At 43.1% G+C, this 21,562-nt stretch overlaps 1 protein-coding gene across 6 annotated transcripts; it reads left to right on the top strand.

The window, feature by feature from the left end:
• The first annotated feature begins 1,255 nt into the window (after window positions 1-1,255).
• Window positions 1,256-20,164, top strand: SEC22C (SEC22 homolog C, vesicle trafficking protein). Of its 6 annotated transcripts, none has more exons than XM_056482744.1 (8): window positions 1,256-1,348; window positions 5,433-5,621; window positions 6,155-6,364; window positions 8,374-8,537; window positions 9,852-10,034; window positions 14,590-14,708; window positions 15,303-15,368; window positions 16,694-20,164. In XM_056482744.1, the coding sequence occupies exons 3-8, from the start codon at window positions 6,183-6,185 to the stop codon at window positions 16,892-16,894; spliced, it is 915 nt and encodes a 304-aa protein (XP_056338719.1). In that variant the 5' UTR covers window positions 1,256-1,348; window positions 5,433-5,621; window positions 6,155-6,182; the 3' UTR covers window positions 16,895-20,164. The 6 variants fall into 6 exon arrangements, with proteins under 6 accessions (XP_056338719.1, XP_056338718.1, XP_056338717.1 ...); XM_056482743.1 differs by having other exon boundaries at window positions 5,433-5,484; window positions 16,694-17,361; XM_056482742.1 differs by lacking the exon at window positions 1,256-1,348 and adding an exon at window positions 3,739-3,879.
• Window positions 20,165-21,562: the final 1,398 nt, after the last annotated feature.

Below are 21,562 nucleotides of genomic sequence, written 5' to 3'. Positions count from 1 at the left end.
ATCCCCATCCTCATTCCTGAAAGGGAAGATGTGTGCTGATGTCTTTACAAACAATTCCAGGGTGAGGGGATGGGTGTGAACAGCTTTGAAATGGGGTTAATGTCTGTACCAGCTTTGGGCAGCAGGTTTATTACAGAGCCTGGACAGCGACTCCTGAAACAGCCAAATGGGGCTGCACAACCCTGAACTTCTGAACTTTGGGGGAAAATGACAAGTTCAAGGGGGAAATATGTGGCAGGAAGTTCAGGAAGGCTGCACATTCCTGGTACCTCAGCCAGTGGCGGAAGGAAGTTTGGGATAAAAGGAGTTTGGGATAAGAAGAGGCTGTGCCCTCTGAAACCCCGCGGCCATGCCCCAGTGGCCTCTCTCCCTTTATCCCAATAAAGCTGCAGCACTCCTCTGTTTCCTTTATGGACACCGGCTTTTCTCACCAGGATTTTCCCTACAATCGCCATCGCCATCCCGAGGCACCTCCAGCCCCTTCCCAGCGCGCTTCCCTCGTTCCCAGCCCGGTCCCAGCCTGGTCCCTTCACTCCCAGCCCCATTCGCAGCCCGGTCCCCCCAGTCCCAGCCCTGTTCCCCCATTCCTAGCCAGTCCCCCCATTCCCAGTCCATTCCCAGTCCCGTTCCCCCGTTCCCAGCCCGGATCCCCCAGTCCCCCCGCTCGCAGCCCATTCCTAGCCCAGTCCCTCCACTCCCAGCCCCGTTCCCAGCCCGGTTTCCCTCGTTCCCAGTCCCATTCCCAGCCCTGTTCCCAGCCCGGTCCCTCCACTCCCAGTCCATTCCCAGCCCCGTTCCAAGTCCCATTCCCAGCCCGGTTCCCCCCTCTCCCAGTCCATTCCCAGCCCTGTTCCCAGCCCGGTTCCCCCCTCTCCCAGTCCATTCCCAGTCCCATTCCCAGTCCCATTCCCAGCCCTGTTCCCAGCCCGGTTCCCCCCTCTCCCAGTCCCATTCCCAGCCCGGTTCCCCCCTCTCCTAGTCCATTCCCAGCCTGTTCCCAGTCCCATTCCCAGCCCTGTTCCCAGCCCGGTTCCCCCCTCTCCCAGTCCATTCCCAGCCCCGTTCCCAGCCCTGTTCCCAGCCCGGTTCCCCCCTCTCCCAGTCCATTCCCAGTCCCATTCCCAGCCCGGTTCCCCCTCTCCCAGTCCATTCCCAGCCCCGTTCCCCCGTTCCCCCATTCCCAGCGCGGTCCGCCCGCTCCTCCCGCCGCCGTCCCGGCATCCCCCGCGCGGCCGCTCCTCTCCGCTCCGCTCCGCTCGGCGCCGCCGTCTCGCTGGTGCGGCGGGCGGGGCCGGGCCGGGCCGGGCGGAGCGGGAGGCCGAGGCCGCGGGGCGCCGGGGGACGGGAGGTGAGCGTGGAGGGTCCTGGGGGGGCAGGAGACACTGACCCCGCTCCTCATCCTCTCCCTCTGCCCCCGTGCCCTCTGCATCCCCGGGGCGGGGCGGGGCGGGGCGGGGCGGGGTGTGTGCGCGGCTGGAAGGGCGTGGGGAGTGAGCTGGGAGGGGAGCGGGGTGAGCTCGGGCTGTGGGGGGTGTCTGGGGGATCGGGGTGCTCGGGAAGGTTTGGGGGTGTGATGGTGAGCGGGGGGATGTGTGTGTGTGTTGGGCATGGATAGAGGATTTGCGGGTTCCTTGGGGTGTGTGAGGGGCAGAGGAGGAGGCGTGGGCCGGGTTGGGGTGAGCGGGATAACGGGAGGGTTTGGGGGCTGCGGGGTCGGGGTCAGGTTTTGGGGCGCTCGAGGGATGTGTGGAAGGCTGTGTCAGCACAAAGAGCCCCGAGTGGGGACAGGGTGTGATTGGTCTCAGGGTTTATTGAACAGTGTGGGAAGGGGGTTCTTTGGGGGATTTTAGGATGCTCAGTGTGGGGGAGGAGAGGTGTGGGTAGGGTGTAGTTCTGTATGATGTGAGTGGAACAGGATGGATGTGGGATGGCTCCTTAGTGACATGGGCTCATGAAGGGACAGGGATGAGCTGCTGGGCCTGGGGAGGTGTCAGGATCAGGGGAATGGGATGGGGGAATATGTGGGAACGGGTGAAGGGGCTGAGTTTCTGAGAGATGAAGGTGGGACAGAACCTCAGAGCATCACAGAGCTGTTGCACTGTGGTTTTGGGCAAAGGATTGTTGGAACAGTGGGATTGATGTGGGAGCTGGATGCTGGGGTTGGAGGTTTGTGTGTGTTTTATTTCTGGTAATCCACTGGAGTGTGTGCAGACAGATTTGTGATAGTAAGGGTTTTTCACATGCTTCCCTTTGGGGATAAGGGTAAGCCTGGAGGATTTATAGGAGCCTAAAAGCTCTGGATGTGCACAAATCCCATGTTAAATTTTGAGACAGCAGCGTGTTTTCAAATTGGTTTTGTTCACTGTTCAGTCTGGAGAGTGGGTCTGGGAGTCTGTAGCTGCTCAGCACTGCTGGGGGCTTGGAGGGAGATCAGGTGGGTACTGGTGCAGTCTTAGAAAATGAGAAATTTAACTGTATTCTGGATTTGTTTTTTTATCTATCTGAGAAGAAGATAAACTCCACTTTGTGATCCCTCAGGGGTGTGATAAATCTCCCTCATGAGCTACATCCTTGTTGGGTGAGACCCAAAGCAGCACTGGAGCTGCAGCTCAGGTTTGGTGTTTGATGAGTCAACCTGAATCTCTTTCATGTTCATCCCACCTGAGATCCCTCTGGAGATCACCTGCCTGAGGAATGGTGCTTTAGTGCTGTAGTTGTGATCATAAATCAAGCTGTTCATGTGTCCAAAAAACTTCACATTTTGCTTCAGGGCCATGGTAACATCTGCTGAAGCTTTTGGCTCTTCCTTCAGCAGGAAGGTCAGAGGTGGACAGAACAGATGGGGTTGAGAGAGCAGGGAATTGTGTCTCAGGACAGGGAGAGACAGCAAATACTTGAGAGAAATCCTGATCACGTTTTTTTGGGAGCATAGTGCCATTCTTGGAAGGAAACCTGTTTTTGATGGTGAGATAATTTCTGAAAGAACCAGGTTTTTGATGTAATCCCCTTTATGAACTCTGCACTGGCCGCACTTGCTTTCACAGCCTTTTGAGCAGATTGTTTTCCAAGTCCAGGCAATAAAGCAGGAGTTTGTTGAGCATTTGGGGAAGCATGGCCTGGTGAGTTGGGTGTAATCTCCTTACTCAGAGCTTGCATAACACTCAGTAAAGTGCAGGAGGTCTGATTGAGGCTGCCTTGATAATCCCTACACAGCCACTGGAGAGTTGGCTGCTCCCTGGGAAGTGAGGGAAGGGGGAATTTGGCTCCAGGTCACTCAGATACACTGAAAAATCATTTATTCTGGGATTGGTGCTGTTAATGTGAGTCTTGCACAAGGCAGTTTTACTCAGAAGCATTGTTGGATATACCGGTGTTCAAAAAATGAAAAAAACCAACTTTGCTTCCTTCAGTCATAAATTATAACTTGTTCTTCTGAAATAACTGCTTGAAATACTTCCCAAGGTTCTGCTTTGTGCCAGGACAGGTCTGATGCTGACATGATGTTATCAATTGTGAACTCTGCAAGATTTGAATGCAAAGCCTTGGGTTCATTGTCCAAGTTCAGAGCCAAGGTCAAAGAGCTGCCACGTACAGGCAGTTGCAGATCTTTGGGCTGCTGATGGTGTGCAAACAGAGACTGCAGGAGGGAAGGGCAGCCAGGGTGACACAGTGACAGCACTGAGCCACCTGCTTACGTGCACACCTTCATCAGGTGCTTTGTGCTTGGTCACAGGTGACGTGGCAGAGCTGGCTTGCAAGTGGTTAAAATTCCAAGGGCTGTGCCATCGGTGGCTGTCACTTACCAAAGCAGCACAACTCTGAATCATCTGATGGGAAAGTAACAAGGGCTGTGCCAAAGGAAAACCCAGAGCCTCATTGGTGGGTGCATTTTCTGTGGAAGGAGTGTGGATTCATTTAGTGTGGAAGTTTTCCTGATCTTTCTTTCCCAGACCCAAGGATCCCTCTGATGTGCAGCTGATAGTGACAGCATTAGGCACTGCAGCAGGAAGGTTTGTATGTCTTGGAAAGCTGGAAAACTTCATATGTGCAGTTGCTTAACTGTGGGTGATGTCATCCTTGGTGATTTATAAAAAATATAGATATTTAAGTTTAAACTTTTGCTGTTAGTGGCATAGGGAATGGAATAATTTCATGGGCTGAGTTTTAGAAGATAATTTCTCGGTTTGGTCCTTTTTGATTGTCCTGATCATCTTCTGGCTGTTTTGGAGTTATTTTGGAGCTAAACTCCATCAGCATTACCAGCCTTTCACTCTGAAACTGCAATTCTGAACAACTGTGCTTAGAAGTTGGCTGTGTTAAAGTTAATATTTCTGTTAAAGTTCATATTTTTTGGGTTTATTTCACTTCCATGTAAAAGTTTTCTGCACTGTTTTATCAATGGCTACAAGCACATTGAGGATTGGTGGGATGTTTCAAACTGATATATAATAATCATGATTATTGTTGAAATTCTTTTTGATGTGTGTTGAAGTTGGTGAGCTTAGTTTGCTTTTACAACTTAAATGACAGCTGGAGGAGAACTGTGAGAGGGATTGTGGAAAAAAAATCACATCTAATTCTTTAATCTCCATTTGAAAAGTTCAAGATAACATTTCTCAAGAGATGTCTGATCTTCTGTATTTTTAATCTTCTTTTCTAAGGAAACAAGTTTTGTGCCATTGTGCTTTCTACTAATTCCTCTGATGATTATCCTCTGATAATTGCAGTTGTTTTAACGGGCTGGCACCTTGGACAGAGGGATTGTTCCCACAATTTCTGTGGGAATGGTTCCTGTGGGGTAGAAATGAGACCCTCTTAGTGCTGCCTGTGTCAAGAACTCAGCCCTTATCAGAAATCAGGAGAGTTTGTTGTGCCTGAATTAGAAAAGGTTTTGCTCTCTGGACTTCTCAGACAAGAAAAGCTTGTCCTGATGAGCCACATTTCAAAGACACTTTGAGCATCCTAATGAATTGTGTGATACAGGGCTGGTCAAAGCAGTTGTTCTCTTTATCAAAAGTTTGAGTTCACAAAGTGGTTTTTTTCTTCCTTTTATTTCCCCAATGCTTTATTTTTAGTTTGCCCAAATCCAAGTAAATGCCTTCGGTTTTTCTTTTTTCCCTTTCTTTAATTCATTGAGTTGTTTGTGATAATCCCTTAAAATCTACTGATTTAGAGCTGCTTTTTTACTGATACAACTTATGACTGGGGCATCATAAATATTTTGCATATCATTCCACAGCATCTTTGAATGAGTCTAGAAATGAATATATTGGATAAGAAAGGGAGTTGTTTGTTTTCCTTCAGGCAAAACACTTCCTAGGATATGTTTTTCCTCTTCACAGGAGATCTGATTGTAAATATGCATGTAAATACAGGAAATTAATTAAGTTTTTAAACTAATTTTTAATGAGTTCCTTCTGATTCTGTTTCAGAGCTGATATGAAGTGCTGTTAATCCTCTGACACCGTGCCCTGGATCCCCATGGTATGTCTGAAGGACACATCTCTGCATGTTCTGAATATGCCAGGTGAAGCCCAAGAATAACTTTCCATGGGAGTTTGTGACCTCTTAAAGAGGAAGAAGTCAAGAGAGGGCAACTTTTATTCTATATTTATCCCTAGGTGAGTCTGTAAAAAGAACCTGACAGGCTCTAGCCTAAAATTTATTTTTGGATTTGTGTGTTACACTAGACAATAGAGAAGTGCCACGCTCAGGCAGCTTTTTGGAGCTCCAGTGGAGGTGCAGCACGTCAGTGGGGTTTAGCAGCTTCCACAAACAGCTGTGAGAGCTTCACTCAGCATTTCTGATGCTTTGGGCAAAGCAGAAGGGAGAACAGGAATATTTTTCAGGTAGATAATTCCCCTATCAAATAATTCAAAATAATTCCCCTGCCTCACCTTTTAACCTGAGAGTCAAGAATTGGGCACAGCCATGAGCTTTCAGAGCAGTTTGGTTGCCTTGTAGTGGCACCTGAGGTGCTGCTCAGTTCCATCCTTACACATTCCTGCCTGGAATTTTGGAATGAACTGACTGAAATCTTTCATTTCCAGCTTGTCCTTGTGAATACTCCCATGGAGAAGGTGAATTGACTCTCATCCTGACACATTCCTGCCTGGAAATTTGGAGTGAACTAACTTCAATCTTTCATTTCCAGGTTGTCCTCATGAATACTCCCGTGGAGAATGTCCATGATCTTCTTTGCCTGTGTGGTGAGGGTGAGGGATGGGCTTCCCCTCTCAGCCTCCACAGATTTCCATCTCAACCAGGACTTTCTGGAGTGCAGGAAGAGGTTGAAGGTGTTATCCTCGATGCTGGCACGTTATCCCAGCCGGGGCACGGCCAGAGGACGTAACCTGAGCATTCAGTGAGTCCCTGCTCTGCTTTGCTGGCCTTTGCTGGCTTTAATTTTGTAATCATGCTCTTGGGGATTAGTATTCTACTGAAATGATAGTGTGGGTATGGGCTGCAGTGCCTAATTCCAGTGTGAAATCCCACAGTGCTTGTCTAGGGTGTCAACTCCAATGATTTTGGAGCCTTATTCCTCAGCTCCTGCTCAGTGTAGTGAGCATGGGCTTAATTATATATTTGTATATATTTATATTTTCATATATTTTGTATGTTAATTTGTATAAATATATTTACATAACTGTTACTTATTTTGTCTTATATTTATACAGGTTTCATTTTACACTTATACATACATATTTACACATATAAATTTATACATATGAATATTTACATACACATACACAATATTTATACACACATAGTTATATACTTATATACACATACACAATATTTATACATATATATTTATGTATTTACATATACATACACAATATTTATACACATATAGTTGTATATTTATATACACATACACAATATTTATAGATATTTATTTATATATTTATGTATACATACACAATATTTATACCTATTCAGTTATATATTTATACATATTTTTCTTACTTTATTTGTATATATCTGGCTCCTTTTAATTTTCACTTTGTGTAGCAAAAAGCCTCCTGCTCAATGTGCTTGTTACTCTTAGCAATTGGAGTATCATGGATTTTTACAAATCTTTTTAAGAAGACATCCAGTTACCTTGGAATTATTTAGCTGAGTAGAAAAAAATTGTTTCAGAAATCACAGAGAAAGAAATAAAGAAATTTGTTTAAACTTATTTAAGAAGTGAGTTTTAGCTTGTGATTCCATTTCTGGTGAGCAAATGGAAGAAAACTTTAAGTGACCCTAAGCTAAAACTAAGCATCCCTTTTTGGGGGAGTTAAAAAATACACAAATTTACACTGAAACAGTTGGAAAAGCAGAGATTTTAATCTTTTTCATTCCTTTTCACTCCAAGCAAACTTGTGCCCTTTGATGCCTGCTGCTTTTAATCTGCTGTGGTCTGTGCAGCAGCTCAGCCCTGGCTCTGGAATGAGAGCAGTGCAAGTGGATCTGTGGCAAAAGGGCCATAAATTATGGACAACTTGGAAAAGCTGGTAGGGCAGGCATGGTGTTGATCCCAGCTGGGTGCAGCAGGAATTTGGGGAAGCTCCCCAGTGGAACTGGGCTGGCAGAGCCAAGCAAAACTGTAAATCCCAAGTTCACAGCACAAATAATTAAAAATGTGGTGAAATAGAAACCACGAGTGTGAAATGAAGTTGGGCTAAAATATAGGAACAGTAGGAAGGAGACAAATTGTTCAGTTTCATAACTTGGGTGTTAAACTGATTTCCTGCTGACAAGTGGCTGGGCTGCAGGGGAATATATCCCTGAGAAATCTCCTGGAATATCTGAAACCATCTGCAAGTGGGAACTTTTACAGAAATATGGATTCAGTGTTAGAGAGGCCCCTTTTGGAGTAGAATTTTCATTGTGATGTAGCAGGAAGTGTTTGAAAATCTTGGGTTGTGCAAATTAGCAAATATTTCTTGCTGTTAATATGGTGTTGCCATGTTCAAGGGAAGCAAGGAATCCATCTGATTCCTGGGAACAAACTTCCTTGCTTTTTTTCTCTGCATTTTTTTTCAAAGTTGGTTTGCTGACCACCTAGGTTTTTATTAATGTGTTTTAAAGCCAGCCTGGGAAAAGAATGCCCTTGATTTGTACTGATGTACCAATTTAATAAAGTCTGTGTTGTGCTCTTCACCCAGCTCAGGAATCCTAGATGAGTTAAGAATAAATCATTGTGTAAGAAAAAATAGATCTACAAGGATTGCAGGACTTTGACAACAACAAAAATCCCTTTTTTTTCCCTAGTCTGCTCAGTCTGTACATTTTGTTCTGACAGAAAGCACAGCTTCATCCTCACGTTCAGCAGAACTTTCACCTTTTTATGTTGATGTGATTTTTTTGAAATTTCTATTTCAGTTTCCTTTCTTCTGGGGATATTGCCTGCATGGCAATCTGTTCCAGCAGCTACTCAACCATCATGGCCTTCTGCTTCCTGGAAGAGCTTCGGTGGGAATTTGCTGCTTCCTACAACACAAGGAGCATCCATTCAGCTTCCAGACCATATGCTTTTATTGAATTTGGTTTGTAACTTTCTTCTCTAATAGCAAAAATCCTCTCTCTGCCAAATTGATGGTGTTAAACATCATCTGCTGGCCAAAGGCTGATGATAAAAGTGACTCTGGGTGTGCCTTTGCTTGCATGTGGAGGAGGAGGGGGAGATCTTAATGCCCTAAACTACTGCAGGATTTGGTTTGGAGCTCCTGAGAGTTCATCTATTATGAACAAAATGCTGTGGTGATTGATGAACAGGCAGAGAAGAAAAAAGAAATTTGTACCTCAGATACTTTCTAACTTAATTAAAAAAAATCTGATGAGTGGAGACAGATGAGTACAGGAAAGAAGGGAGACAGAATAAATTATTATGGGCAGCTTTATTTCTGGCATAACTTGGAGTCAGAATATTTCAGAACCATGCCCAGTGGTTCTTTTTGAACCTAAAATAATTTCTTTTCTTGCCAAGTAGCAGCTGCTCTGCTGAACCTCATACCTGTGAAAGACACAATTCCCTTGCAGTAAGAGTTTTCTGGAAAAGGATAATATCCTGCAGTGTGTTTGCATACTTCAGTCCAGATTTCAGTAACAGTGTTAAACTCAGGCTTAAACACTTGAAAAATTCATTAGGAAAGCTTCTTCTAGAGCCACCTTGGGTTTTGGGTGGATTCCCTGCAGGGCACATTACAGCCTGGATGTAATTTCATATTGAGATCCACATTACCCTTTATTTTTAACTTGAGTAGGAGTTGGGGAATTTCTAGCCTCTTTCAATTTCACAAAGCTTATTTTTTTAAAGAAAAACTAAATTTCTAAAATAATTTTTACTGTTGTACATTATTAAGTTACTGAGTACCTAATATTGCTGTGTGGTTATTTATTTATTAATTTAATCATCTTCTTTCCTGTATTTGGATCTAAGATGCACTTGATGCTCAAGTGGGTAGTTACAGATAATTTTTATTTTTAGAGTAGTTATTAGAAGAAATTCTTTCCTGTGAGGGTGGTGAGGCAAAGGTTCCCAGAGAAACACCTGGATCTCTGACAGTGCCAAAGGCCAGGCTGGACATTGGGGTTTGGAGCACCCTGGGATAGTGGAAGGTATCCCACTGGATGATCTTTAAGGTCCCTTCCATCCCAAACCTTTCTATAAAATACCTAGAAGAAAGATTTTTATTTAACCAGCAGTGAAATTTATACCTGAACCCAGTAAGAAATGACCTAAAGAAATTAAAGCAATCAAAGACAGCACCACGCTAGGATAAAATATCACCACAATTAAGGTATTAACAACACTAAGGATTAATTAGAGGTGATTTGAGCAGCTTTTCCTGTTGTTTCAGATAACATCATTCAGAAGGTGAAACAGCATTTCAACAGCAGCCGTGGCTCCCGGGCCAAGGGCAGCTGGGAGAGGGTGGAGGAGGAGCTGCAGCTGCAGCCCCCAGTGCAGCTGCAGCTGGAGAACACAGAGCTGCTCAACGGGCTCAGCAATGGAGGGCATGCAGGAGGCCTTGTGGAGGTTGGTAAGTTACTTCTACACCAGGTGACAGGAGATTTCCTCACCCTGCACATGGCAGAAAAACACCTTGTGTACCCAGAAATGTTTCCATCATGTGTGTGAAATAAAAAAATGGATTTTGTCCATCATAGTAAGCAACATATGGGCTTTGCATTGCAGCAGGTATGCAGCAGAGCTTTGGAGACTGCTGTGGAGGCTTTTTCCAGCTTTACAGCTTCCTTTCTGTATGGAAAATATAGGCTGGGCTTGATATTTTCCATGTGGAATTCTCTTCTCTTAAAATCCTTGTTTGTTCAGATTTCTAAAGAAGCTCCACTGATTCATTGCTTGCTGCAAACTCGTAATGAAAGAGCTGTAATTACAGTCTGAATGAGTTTCTTCAGCCTTGAGGGAAAAAAAGATGAGAAAAATACAAGCTGAGGGTAAAACTCTTGTTCCCACATTGTCTGCCTTGAGTTGTTCTCCCCTCTTTGCTTTTTCTTTTTACCTTATTTTTTTTAAAAATTTAATCCATTTGACTAAAATTCTGAAAGAGGCTTTGTGTGTCTGTATAAGTAACACAGAGGCTTGACAGGGACCTTTTTTATAACAAAACCTGACATTTTACCTGCTTTTGAAGTACCAACCTCTATTTCTTTATTATAAAAATGGTACCTCTTACTTGTATTTCAGTTGCACAGTCAAGGTCCTGCCTAGCTCCTCCACAAATTAAATCATAGAATTATTTAGGTTGGAGAAAACCTTTCAGATCATTGAGTGCAAGCAGAAACTAAACCCTGCCAAGTCCACCACTAAACCATTCTCTATTTTAATCCTATTAGCATGGTGCTTTAAATGCAGCTGCGTGTGTGGGAGTGCCATGAGCTTGTATTTCCTTTTTTTTTTTGTTGTTGTTGTTGTTCTTGGCATATGAAACACTAATAAAATTAAGTTCCAGTTGCTCAATCTTATTTTTTGTGATACATGAGCTGGAATCTAATTTGACATAGGTATTTTAAATTAAAGTATGGAAGGGCACTGGCCAGGAGGAATTAAAAATAGAATGGAAAGCCCTTTATTTGCCAGTCAGATTTGTGAGTGCTCCTCAGAACTGTGTTTGAAGGTTAAATCTTTTCATGTTATGACAGGGCTTAGAAATTCTTTGCACTTTAAAAAAGAAATTTGAACAGCTTCAGTGCCAGTAAATATTTGTGATCTAGTCTGTGTCCACAGATCAGAAATATATTTTCACTTCCCTCTTATTCCTGATTGCTTTCCTTTACTTTCCATCTGGCTTTTTATTTCTGGCTGTTCTCTGTGGTCTAGCCCAAATACTCTCACAGATTGTTCTGCCTTTATTTTAAGGATCATGTTTATGATCATCTGTTTGCCTCCACTGGAATCAGCTTTCCTGGCTTGTGTCTCTCTGCTCTCATCATTCCCTCCCAGCTGAATCCCACTTTGCTGCTCTAAGTTTAGCTGTGTGCATAGTGTTTGTTCCATATTAATGTTATTTATATGATGGCTCTGCCCTGCAAGAGACTGTTTGAAATGCTGCAGGAGAGCAGAATTGAATTGTGACTGCACTCCCTGGTGCAGATTGATCGATCCAGGGATGATCCAAACATCCCTTTCCTCACATGGCTGGAGCTGCTCCTGGGTGAGCTCATCCTCTGGCTCCTCAGCTTGGTGTGAAAAGGGTCAGAAAAGTCAGGGCAGCTTTGTCCTTCTTATATTCATGAGAACAAGAGATTTTTCCCTTCTTCCTTCCATTCTTTCTGCTGCTTGTTCTTCCCCTTGTTAACTAAACCCAGCCCAACTCTTGCTACAAAACCCTTCCCCTGTACCCTTGATCAACACCCACACAGCCCTGGCTGCTGCTCAGAGCTCCCTCCTGGCAGTGTGGGCACAGCTGGTGCTGCTGCAGAGGACACAGGGGCTGTGTGCAGGGCAGGGGGGGCTCAGCAGCTTTCTGTGGGCAGGGAGGGTTGGCACATCACAGCTGCCTCTGGGAAGCAGCAGAACAACTTGTGCCACTCATCTTGTGAGTGAGCTGCTGAATCCTGCAGCTCCCCCTGATGAGTGCTCTTCATCTTCCACAGGCACACAGGGAGCCCTTCAGAGCCTTTGCAAGGCATTGGTTTTGGAGCTGTCTCACTCTGCCTTTTGTGTGCTTTTATTTCAGTTTGGGCTGTTGGGCTGTGATTTCATTTCTCACTCCTGGAGCTCTTTCTGCAGAGCTTTGAGTGAGTGACTCAGTGTCCAGCCCTGTGCTGTCCCTGCAGGAGGCAGATCCAAGCTGCTGCTCACTCTGGTGTCTCCCTCCAGTGAAATGGCCACAGGCCTCTGCCAGAAAATCTTTTATGGGCAGAGGTTTCAGTTTCTTCACTGTGTGAGGGTGTTTGCAGTTGTTCTGTACGTGTTCAAACCTGCTGGTGCATCCCACAGCTCCCAGAATGTTTTTGTGCTTCTGTGCTCTGAAGTGCACAACTTCTGTGCTTGAAGAAACAAATCAATGTGAAGCCCAATTAGTGTTTATTTGTGCTTGTGCAGAGTTGGGCTGTCTTGGAGTGAGTGTTTCTACTCTTCCCTTATTTTATGTAATAGACCATTCCAGTATGAAATTCTCTTTTAAAAATACAACTGACTTCACTCAAGGAAGTGAAATTATTTTCCCTTAGCAGGACCGATCTCACTTCTCTGTGCAATTTCAGTTTGTGAGTTAAACACCAGAATTTAACAGCAGAAATAAATCTTTGCAGCAAATCATTTCAAGACCAGTTTTCACAGAATCGGAACCCTGAGCAATTGGATGTTTTAATCTCCCCTGCTTCTGTGACAGCAATTCTTTTTATCCTCCTGGACTAAAAAAAATAACTTTTACATAATATTTCATGCTGCAGAAGCAATATATTGAGACCTAAATTGTTCTTCTCTAGAGACTGGGAACTCTTGGCACATGTAGTTTGCAGGATCCTGCCCAATGAATGACATTTTTATTTGATAATTATAATTTGTTTGAGAGACATTTTCTGCCTCTGAAGTAAACCTTAGAATTTGAGGAATAGAAACAGTCTTTATTAGGAAATATCTGTGGGAGATATGCACGTATATATAGCTGCAACATTCTTTAATTAATCAAAAGTAGGAAGTAGGAATAGCAGGAAAAAATAGAAAGAATTCTGGGGTCAGAATGGTGAATGGATAAAGATGCTGCTACAAGTTCTTTTGAAATGTCAAAAGAAAAACCAAATTACCTTGGAGTGACAGAGTCATTCACACCATTCTGTCTGTAATAACCCTGTAATGCTCCTAAAGTGACACATATCAGATAGAGTTGATACAGTTCCTTTTGCAGATGCTTTGGAGCTGAAATTATGGATGTGTGAGTGCATGCCAGACAAATTAATTACAGAGACACGGATGAAAGGTGCTTTACATCCCTATATTAACTTGGCACCAGAGTTTTTTACATCCATCTATCAAAATGTGGCTTGAAGGAGAAGGCAGGAGTGTTTTCCCCTCTGAAACCACGTGGTGGCTGTTGTGCTGTTTCATCTGTCACTCAGAAGAAAGCCAGAGGTGCAGTTTATCTGGAATAGTCAGGATCTGGATACACCTGCACACAGGGAGAAGATCCTGAGGGCTGGATGGTTTTCTTGAGGGCTCATTCATTCTCTGCTGTGTCTTGGGGGACATTGGTGCAGAGCAGATCTGAATTTGGTATCTGAGCTGCAAATTATCATTTTTTATTAAACTGACAGTGTCCTACTTGTGGTGATCCAAGGGCAGGGATGAAATGTAGGTGAGGATCAAGGTGTGGAATCTGTTGATGAGCAAATGAGGGAAAACTGGAGGTAGGCTCTTGGACAAGCCTGAATTAAAGGCAGCAGATTCCAAAGCTAAGCACACATTTATGATAATTACTTTGACCTTAATTAGGGATGTATCAATAAGATTGTCCTGCAGAATTGCTGCTCAGCAGTGTGGGTGCTAAGTAGTAGAGAGAAGGTGAGAAAGGAAGGAGGCAGATAATTCACTACCTGGGAAATGTGGGCAGCCTGAGCCCTCAAACTGCCAGTGGGAAGAAATACTTAATTACTGGTTAAGGAGGAGATGAGTTGCTGCCTTGTTGTGATGGGTGGCTGAAATGTAAGCCCTTCCCCAAATCTTTGGGTGGTGAAAGCCTCTGGCTTTTCTGCTGACCTGTGAGGAGTGCTGAGCATCCTCATCTGCTGGAATAAACAAAAAAAATTATCTACGTGCACCATAGTAGAAGAGATTGATGCCAAATAGGTCAAGAAAAAGTCTGTTGCTGACCTGTTTAAAAATTACTTTAGAGCTCTTGATGATTTCTGGATGTGTGAAGAACTGAATACTGTAATACAACAACAACAACAAAAACCAAAAAAAAAAAAAAAAGGGGGGTTTCTGTTTGTAATCAGTGTTCCCTAGAGCATGCATGAAAAGTCTTGAAAGTGTTTAAAAACCCACATAAGGTAACTGTGGTGTTTTCTGTTAAAAGTCTGAAAGTAATAGTGCAAACTTTCACTAATGTCTGGTTTTCATTTCATTTTAAGCCCCAACTTACAGAATGCAGCCTGTGACCCCCCTGGGGATTCTGTCCCTTGTTCTGAACATCATGTGTGGAGCTCTGAACCTCATCCGAGGAGTTCACCTGGCAGAATATTCCTTCCAGGTAACCCTGATTGCACTCACACCTGAGAATCAGTGACAGGCAGAGAGGTTTTGGGTCACAAGGGTGTTCAAGGGTGGCTGTTCTGCCCCTGTGAGCACACATCTTTCCACAACAAGTGTTTTGTTTCTCCAGGGAATGTACAGTTGGTTGCTCACTTGCTGCACCTTGTATATTTTGCTGTGCCTCACAATATTTTGCATTTTATTCTGTTCTAGAAAAGTTGAAATTCTGAGAAATATTTTATTCTTACCAGGCTGCCTGGATTTTTTTTCCCTCCATTCTTGTATTTTATTTTAGATCCTTTTCTGTAATTATTTTAAATAAACATGAGACTGTAAACAACTTTAAAAAAGGAAAAAAAAAAGTGTCCTGATTGTATCCTGACACAGTTTTATTTAGCAGGAACTGTCACATAAGCCTCAGTTCTTGGTGTCTTATCCAATGATATTGATCTTGGTGTTTAACACTGTTACAGTCAATCAACATAAACTGGGATAAGAGATTCTTGACTATATTTATAATGTTCTCAGATATCAAGCAGCACTTGCTAAAAGCTGTTCCTGACGTAGTTGTCACTTCTTTTAATCCCAACAGGAGGACCATGAAGGAATTGGAAATGTGATAGCTTTTCTTCTACCTTTTCTAGCCTGTGTTTTTCAGGTATGTTAGCTGCAAATAAAATTTTTTGCTGATTATTTTGCTGTTACAAGACATTTCCAGCTAAGCAGAGGTTTTTAATATCCTACCTAGGTGACTCCACTGATTTATTCCAGTGAAGTGGCACAAAAGCAGTTCAAGGCACATTTTTGACCCTTGGAAAATTGCATTTTCAGGTTTTTTAGTGCTTCCCTGTTCTGACAAGTCAGAAGGGGCTGGGTGTGATGGATAAATGCCATCCCAAAATTGTTTCTTCTCAAAGGGATGGACCCCACATCTTCCTGTCAGTGTCAGACTTAGTGATGGGCTTTTGGAGCACAACCAGAACTTAGGGACTGAGCAAATACTGCACAGCAACATTATGGAAAATGGTGTAATTTACATGAAAAATTGCATTGAATACTGGTGGTTCCTTAGATTTTTTACATAATGGGGTTGTTTTCTCTGACCTTACATGGAAGAGTTTGAATGAGGAAAATACAACATGCTCCAAATTGATTTTCCTTGAATTCCTAAAAAATTTCACAGCCTTTAAAGGGCAATATATGCTGGAAAATCTTCAACTTTTAGCCTGGCATTGCAGAAAGGTGCTGCAGTTTTGTTTCTAGGAATAACTGATGCCTACAATGTATTCATTCCCCTTGTTGCATTTGGATCATGGTTTGAGGACCACTATCTGCAGACTGTGATGTATTTTTGGGATTATTTGTTGCATTATGATAAAATTTAGTGTCTTTCAGCCTTATTACACCCTTGCTCATGGCAGAGCTTTGAGGTGAATAGATGAATTTAGATCTAATATACTTATTTCAATCTAATAGATGAATTTGGATCTAATAGATAAATTTAGCTCTAATAGATGAATTTCAGTCTAATAGATTAATTTAGCTCTAATAGATGGAATTCAATCTAATAAATTAATTTAGATTTAAATACTTGCTGCAAGTTGTTTTTCACAAAGAAAGGCTCAGTGCTACTTCTTTCCCTGTGAGTACCTGAAGCTGAATAAGGAGAGTTCTCTCTTCTCCTTTTGATTTATAGCAGCTTCTTCCCAAAATACCTGTGCACAACCTGCATTTCACATGCTGACCTCTGCCTGTGGCATCAGCACAGTTGGGAACTGGGACCTGAGGTGACAAAGGCTGATCTGTCCCTGCCTGAGGGGAAAAAGTGACTCCTGTGTCAGCACTGGGAGCTTGTCATTTTCCCCTCTGAGGGTTTTGCTGTTCACATGCTGAGCAGATGGGTTCCAGCTGTGCAGTTCCCAGCTGGATCCCTGGTTTTGTGCAGAGTTCAGTGCTAACTCTCCCTCTCTGCTCCTTTTGCAGTGTTACCTGTACCTCTTCTACAGCTCAGCCAGGAAGGTGAAGACATTTGTGCTCCTCTTCTGTGTCTGTTCATGCAACATCTACTTGTATGGACTAAGGAACCTCTGGCAAATCTCCTTCCACATAGGAGTGGCTTTTCTTTCCTCTTACCAGATCCTGACAAGGCAGCTCCTGGAGAAGCAGCCTGACTGTGGTGTATGAAAAAAAACTTGGGGTTTGCTACTCTGTTTTTACAACTCTTTTTTGTATTCACCTGGCCAAAAAATAACTCAGAGAGTTGTTAACCATTCATGGCAATGGTTATTGCAAGGAGGACAGTTCCAAGCAACTTGGGATAAGCAGGATCCTTGTAATTATGTCCAACACACAGCAAAGGGTGCAGCTGTATTTCACATGGTGCATGGTAGAGCTTGTTTTTATGGAAGTTTTTACCATCAGCAGGATTTCCTCCTTGGCTGCCACCATCCATCCAGCACTTTGCCATTTGCCTCACTGGCTCTGTGGCAGTGTGGCAAGTCAGTCTTGCCCTGCTGCTGCAAATACTCAAATTGTGCAGTAAAACAAAGGTGAAGTGGTGGGTGACATTTTTGTCCCTAGAATTTGTTAAGATTCTTGGTAAATGTGAGTAAAGGAGTTTGCTCTAATTAGGTGAGTGCAGTATCAGTGGGAAAAATGGTGAGGGTGAGCTTCAGGGACATTTTTGTAGATTTGGAAGGACAGGAGAAGGCTGTCTATAAACCATAAAGTCTATAAATATCTCCTTGGCTGAACAGCACATTGCAGTTAAGTGTGTGCTCATGGGTTAATTGCAAATATGCTTGGGGCAGCAGAAAATAATCTAAGTGGGTGTGAGTGATCTGCCAGCACTTGTGGCCTTTGTTTCCATGGATAAGGGCAATTCCATATTTCCTTAGTCTGTATGGATAATAAATCTTCCAAGCCTATTTATGACAGGCCACTAACTCCATCACCTTTTATCGTTTTTATTTTTTTAATTAGTAGCTGGTGAGTAGAAAGCCTTTTCCAGGAATGGAAAGCAAGAGCAGGTTCTCTTTGTTCTGTAAAACACCTGTGGTTAATGGTGGGGAGTTCCTACACTGAGATGAGTTTCTGAGTGTGCACTTTGGAGTAGGGGACTGCAGGGCTGGAATTCCCAACCTCTGCTGCACTGGGACTTCTGCTCTGCCATGGATCAAGGTGCACAGGGCCATTTTAGGGCATAGATGAATAATTCAGGCTGGCTGTGAAAAAAATGCATAGCAGTTTGATGCAGCTGTCCTTGAGGGGTTGTAGTGATTCAAACTGAGATGTAGAGAACTGTAGGTGTGTTATTGTGGAATTACAGTCCTAAAATTTCCTTTTTTTTTTTTTTTTTTCCCTTTCTGGTCATCCCCAAGTCTTTCACCAAAGATTTATTTTTCCTCTCACATAGTCTCTACCTCTGGTTGCAGAGAGATTAACATGCAGCAGAGTTGTCTTTTTTGCAGGAACTTGACAAAATTATTTTATCTCAGTGAGTTTTCCTGGAATCTCAGGATGCAAACACAAGGATCAGACCAGAAATTGGTGTTGCTGTACCTTGGAAGCACTTCTGGATGCAGCTCACTGCAGCAACAGCATCCATGGGCAGCTCATTACAACCTGGACAGTTTCTAGGACATCAGGAGATTTAGTGCCAGAGCTTTTCCCAGAAGAAAAATATAGGAATTTCTTTTTCACTGCACTTACTGTAACAGCAAGGTGATAAAAACCTCCAAAGGGTGAGGAATAGTCTGGTAGGAATGATGGAGGAATATTTTAGCCAGGCATTTAAGGACACAGCTCGAGCTGTGTGCCATAAGGGAAAGGTTTTCTCTTACAAGGGAGGGGATGAAAGTTGTTTGTCTGTCATTACCCCAGTTTTCTGTCAGAGTGCAAGTGGAGAAATGAAGCCACAATTCAACCATGGTCCTTGAGACACCAAGATGACCCCACAGATGAGAGGGGGTTTGAACTGTTAATTTTCCTGCTATTCAGTCCCAGTTTTGCTTGGTAAAATACTTCTGGAGACTGCAGGGAACTCAGCCATGAGTTTGGATAACAAACTCAAACTTAAAAAAAAAAATCTAAAAAAAGAACATTCCAAAAATCTTACACTTTAAAGATAATGGATCTGATGAGTGGTGGTGTTTTCCAGGAATATAAATTGGATATCAACCCACTGGATTCCTGCAGGGAAAGGATGAAACATTTTCTACTACAGACAGACAAAACTTCATGGACAGGACTTTAGGACAGGAGCCAACTCCCTACTCCTGCCTTTTTATCCTTACTCTGGCTAAGGAGTCCAAAAGAGCTTTTCTGGCCAAAGCCAGCCCTGCTCTGGCCTGAGCACACAGAGCATTTTCAGCTGGGCATTCCTCAGCCTTGTAGGGAGCTGATGGGAGAAATGATAACATTCCTGATGCTTCCAACTGCTCTGTCCTGAAACATCCATCCCTGAGCCAGGGCATGGCAGCCACAGCTCTGCAAAGGAGTGATGGAACAGGGTGTTTAATTGTGCAATTAACAGAGTGGAGAAGGGTTAAATTCATTTATTGAATTGGTTTTCCTAAAAACATTTCAGTAAAATCAAACCAAATCAGTTGGTTCAGTTCTGCCTTTGCCTAAACTTCTGGTTTTTTGCTTTGTGGATTTTTGGGGAATGTCACTGAATTTTTAGGTCTTTTCTACCATGACAAAGCTCTATTTTGGTGTTGGTCTTAATCCCTTTGCAACCTTTTATTTTCCTGTAATGTGTGTAAATCATATTAAGGAATCTACATGGATTAGTCTGTGTGCACTTTGTAGGTTTGGGTTGGGATTCCAGGATGAGGCAGAGCACATGGAATTTGACCTATTTTTATTTTTAATTTGATGTTTATCCCACATCCACACAGTATTTATACAGTTAAACATTTTCTCCTGGCAAAACAGCAAGAGAAATAGAATAGTTTACATTGATCACAGTGCTTTAAGATTTAATAAAGAAGAATGACTTGCAGTTTGAGAACACAAAATCTGGCTCATAACTGGGATTTTTCCTGTATTGAATCAAATCCCTAAAGTGGAATCCATCCCTTTTTGTTCAACTTTAAACTGGTTAATGTGGTTTGAATTGCATCTTCTTCATTCTGTCACTTTGCAAGATAAGTCTTTTGGAAACTTTTCCTCACCCAGCAGCTCAGCACAAACAAACTGGCAAACAATAAATTTCAATATTTATGAAGCTGGTAATTCTCTGGGCTTTCTTTTTTTTTTTTTTTTTTTTTTTTTTTTTTTTTTTTTTTAATTTTTTTTTCCAAAGACCTGTTGAGTTTGTAGAAGGTGGGCTGGTACCTTTTAAACATTTTTGCACTGTATTAATAATTGAACCTGTGTAAATGTGTATAAAATCATTTTGCATGTATATGTATATATGTACATATATCTAATAAATGGCTTCTTTTTGTATTGGTTGTTTTCATTCACTGTTTGGAATTGATTGATTATATGAGAAACAAGGTTGATAAATCATTTCATTTTTGCAGGTACCTTCAGTGACCCCTGTGGCCAATTCATCAGCTGACCTGTACAAATATATTTATAAATACATGCATAGAAGTTTAGTAATCCAGGGGATTGCAGGAGGCTGTGATAGAATCTCTGTGTGTAACAAGTTTGCTCTTTATTTTCAGGGACTCTTGGAGGCTTTTCCTGCCAAACTTGTGTGTTGAAGTGATGAAATGAGATGTAAACATCCCAAAGGTGCCTTTCCAGCTGCCTGGCAGGGAGGAGTGGGGATGGGGCAGTTTGCAGGTGGATTTTTAGCTTTAATGAAATCAGGCCTGTTAATTAGTGATTTTTTGGGGAATTTCAGCCAACTTTGGTAATGGCTCTGAAGACACCAATACATCAGCTTTAAAGCAATGAAAGGCTTAATGTGACAGAAAATTCAGCTTTCCCTTCACTGGAATGGGATGGGCTCATGTTTTGTATGACAGGACACAGATGATTCTGCTGACTCAGATACCAGAAAATAAAAATCAAAGAGCTGGAAGAAATCAGGCTCGTGGAACTACTGGTTCACATTTTTCTGCTCCCTGTTTCTCCACAGGATATCTAATACCTTCAGACTGACAGAGGGCAGGGTTAGATTAAATACTAGAAATAATTCCTCACTCTAGGCTGGTGAAACCCTGGCACAGGTGCCCAGAGCAGCTGTGGCTGATCCCTGGAAGTGTCCAAAACCAGGTTGGATGAGGCTTGGAACAGCCTGGGACAGTGGAAATGTCCCTGCCATGGCAGGGGTGGCACTGGATGAGCTTTAAGGTCCCTTCCAAGCCAAACCACTCTGGGATTCTGTGGCAAAAGCAGAACAATGCTCAGAGAGAGGGAGAAGCCCCTGGAGAGAGGAGGAGGCAGAGCAGGGGGTTGTGCAGGCAGTGGGTGGGAATCTCAGGTGATGGCTGGGGAGGGAGGAGAGAGGCTCCTTCTGAGCTGCTCTGCCCTTTGAAATCCAGATGTTATTTTTGTTCTGTAAATAAATGATTGCTCAAAGCATGTTTCTCCACAGGATGCCAATAGAGGGGAACAGCAGCCTCTCCCTTTCTTCTGTGGTGAGGGGAGAAAGCAATTATAACTCCCTTTCTCTTTTGAAGATGCTGATAAAAGGAGGTGGGAGGATCAGAGGGTCCCTGTGCCAAACGAGAAACAACTCCTAAGGTGATAGAAATACATGTTTTTATTTTAAACAAAGCAACTCCACTTCTGCTGACTTTCAAAGGTGACCCAGTTGCATGGAAAAACTCTTTGTGGGGGGGGGAGAAAGGAAACCACGGCCACAAAAGCAGGGACAGGCAAGGGGTGGGG

Source organism: Oenanthe melanoleuca, chromosome 2 (genome assembly GCF_029582105.1).
Source record: "Oenanthe melanoleuca isolate GR-GAL-2019-014 chromosome 2, OMel1.0, whole genome shotgun sequence".
NCBI lineage: Eukaryota > Metazoa > Chordata > Aves > Passeriformes > Muscicapidae > Oenanthe > Oenanthe melanoleuca.
The sequence above is the reverse complement of the archived record's forward strand: the minus strand, read 5'-3'. Positions and strand labels throughout refer to the sequence as shown.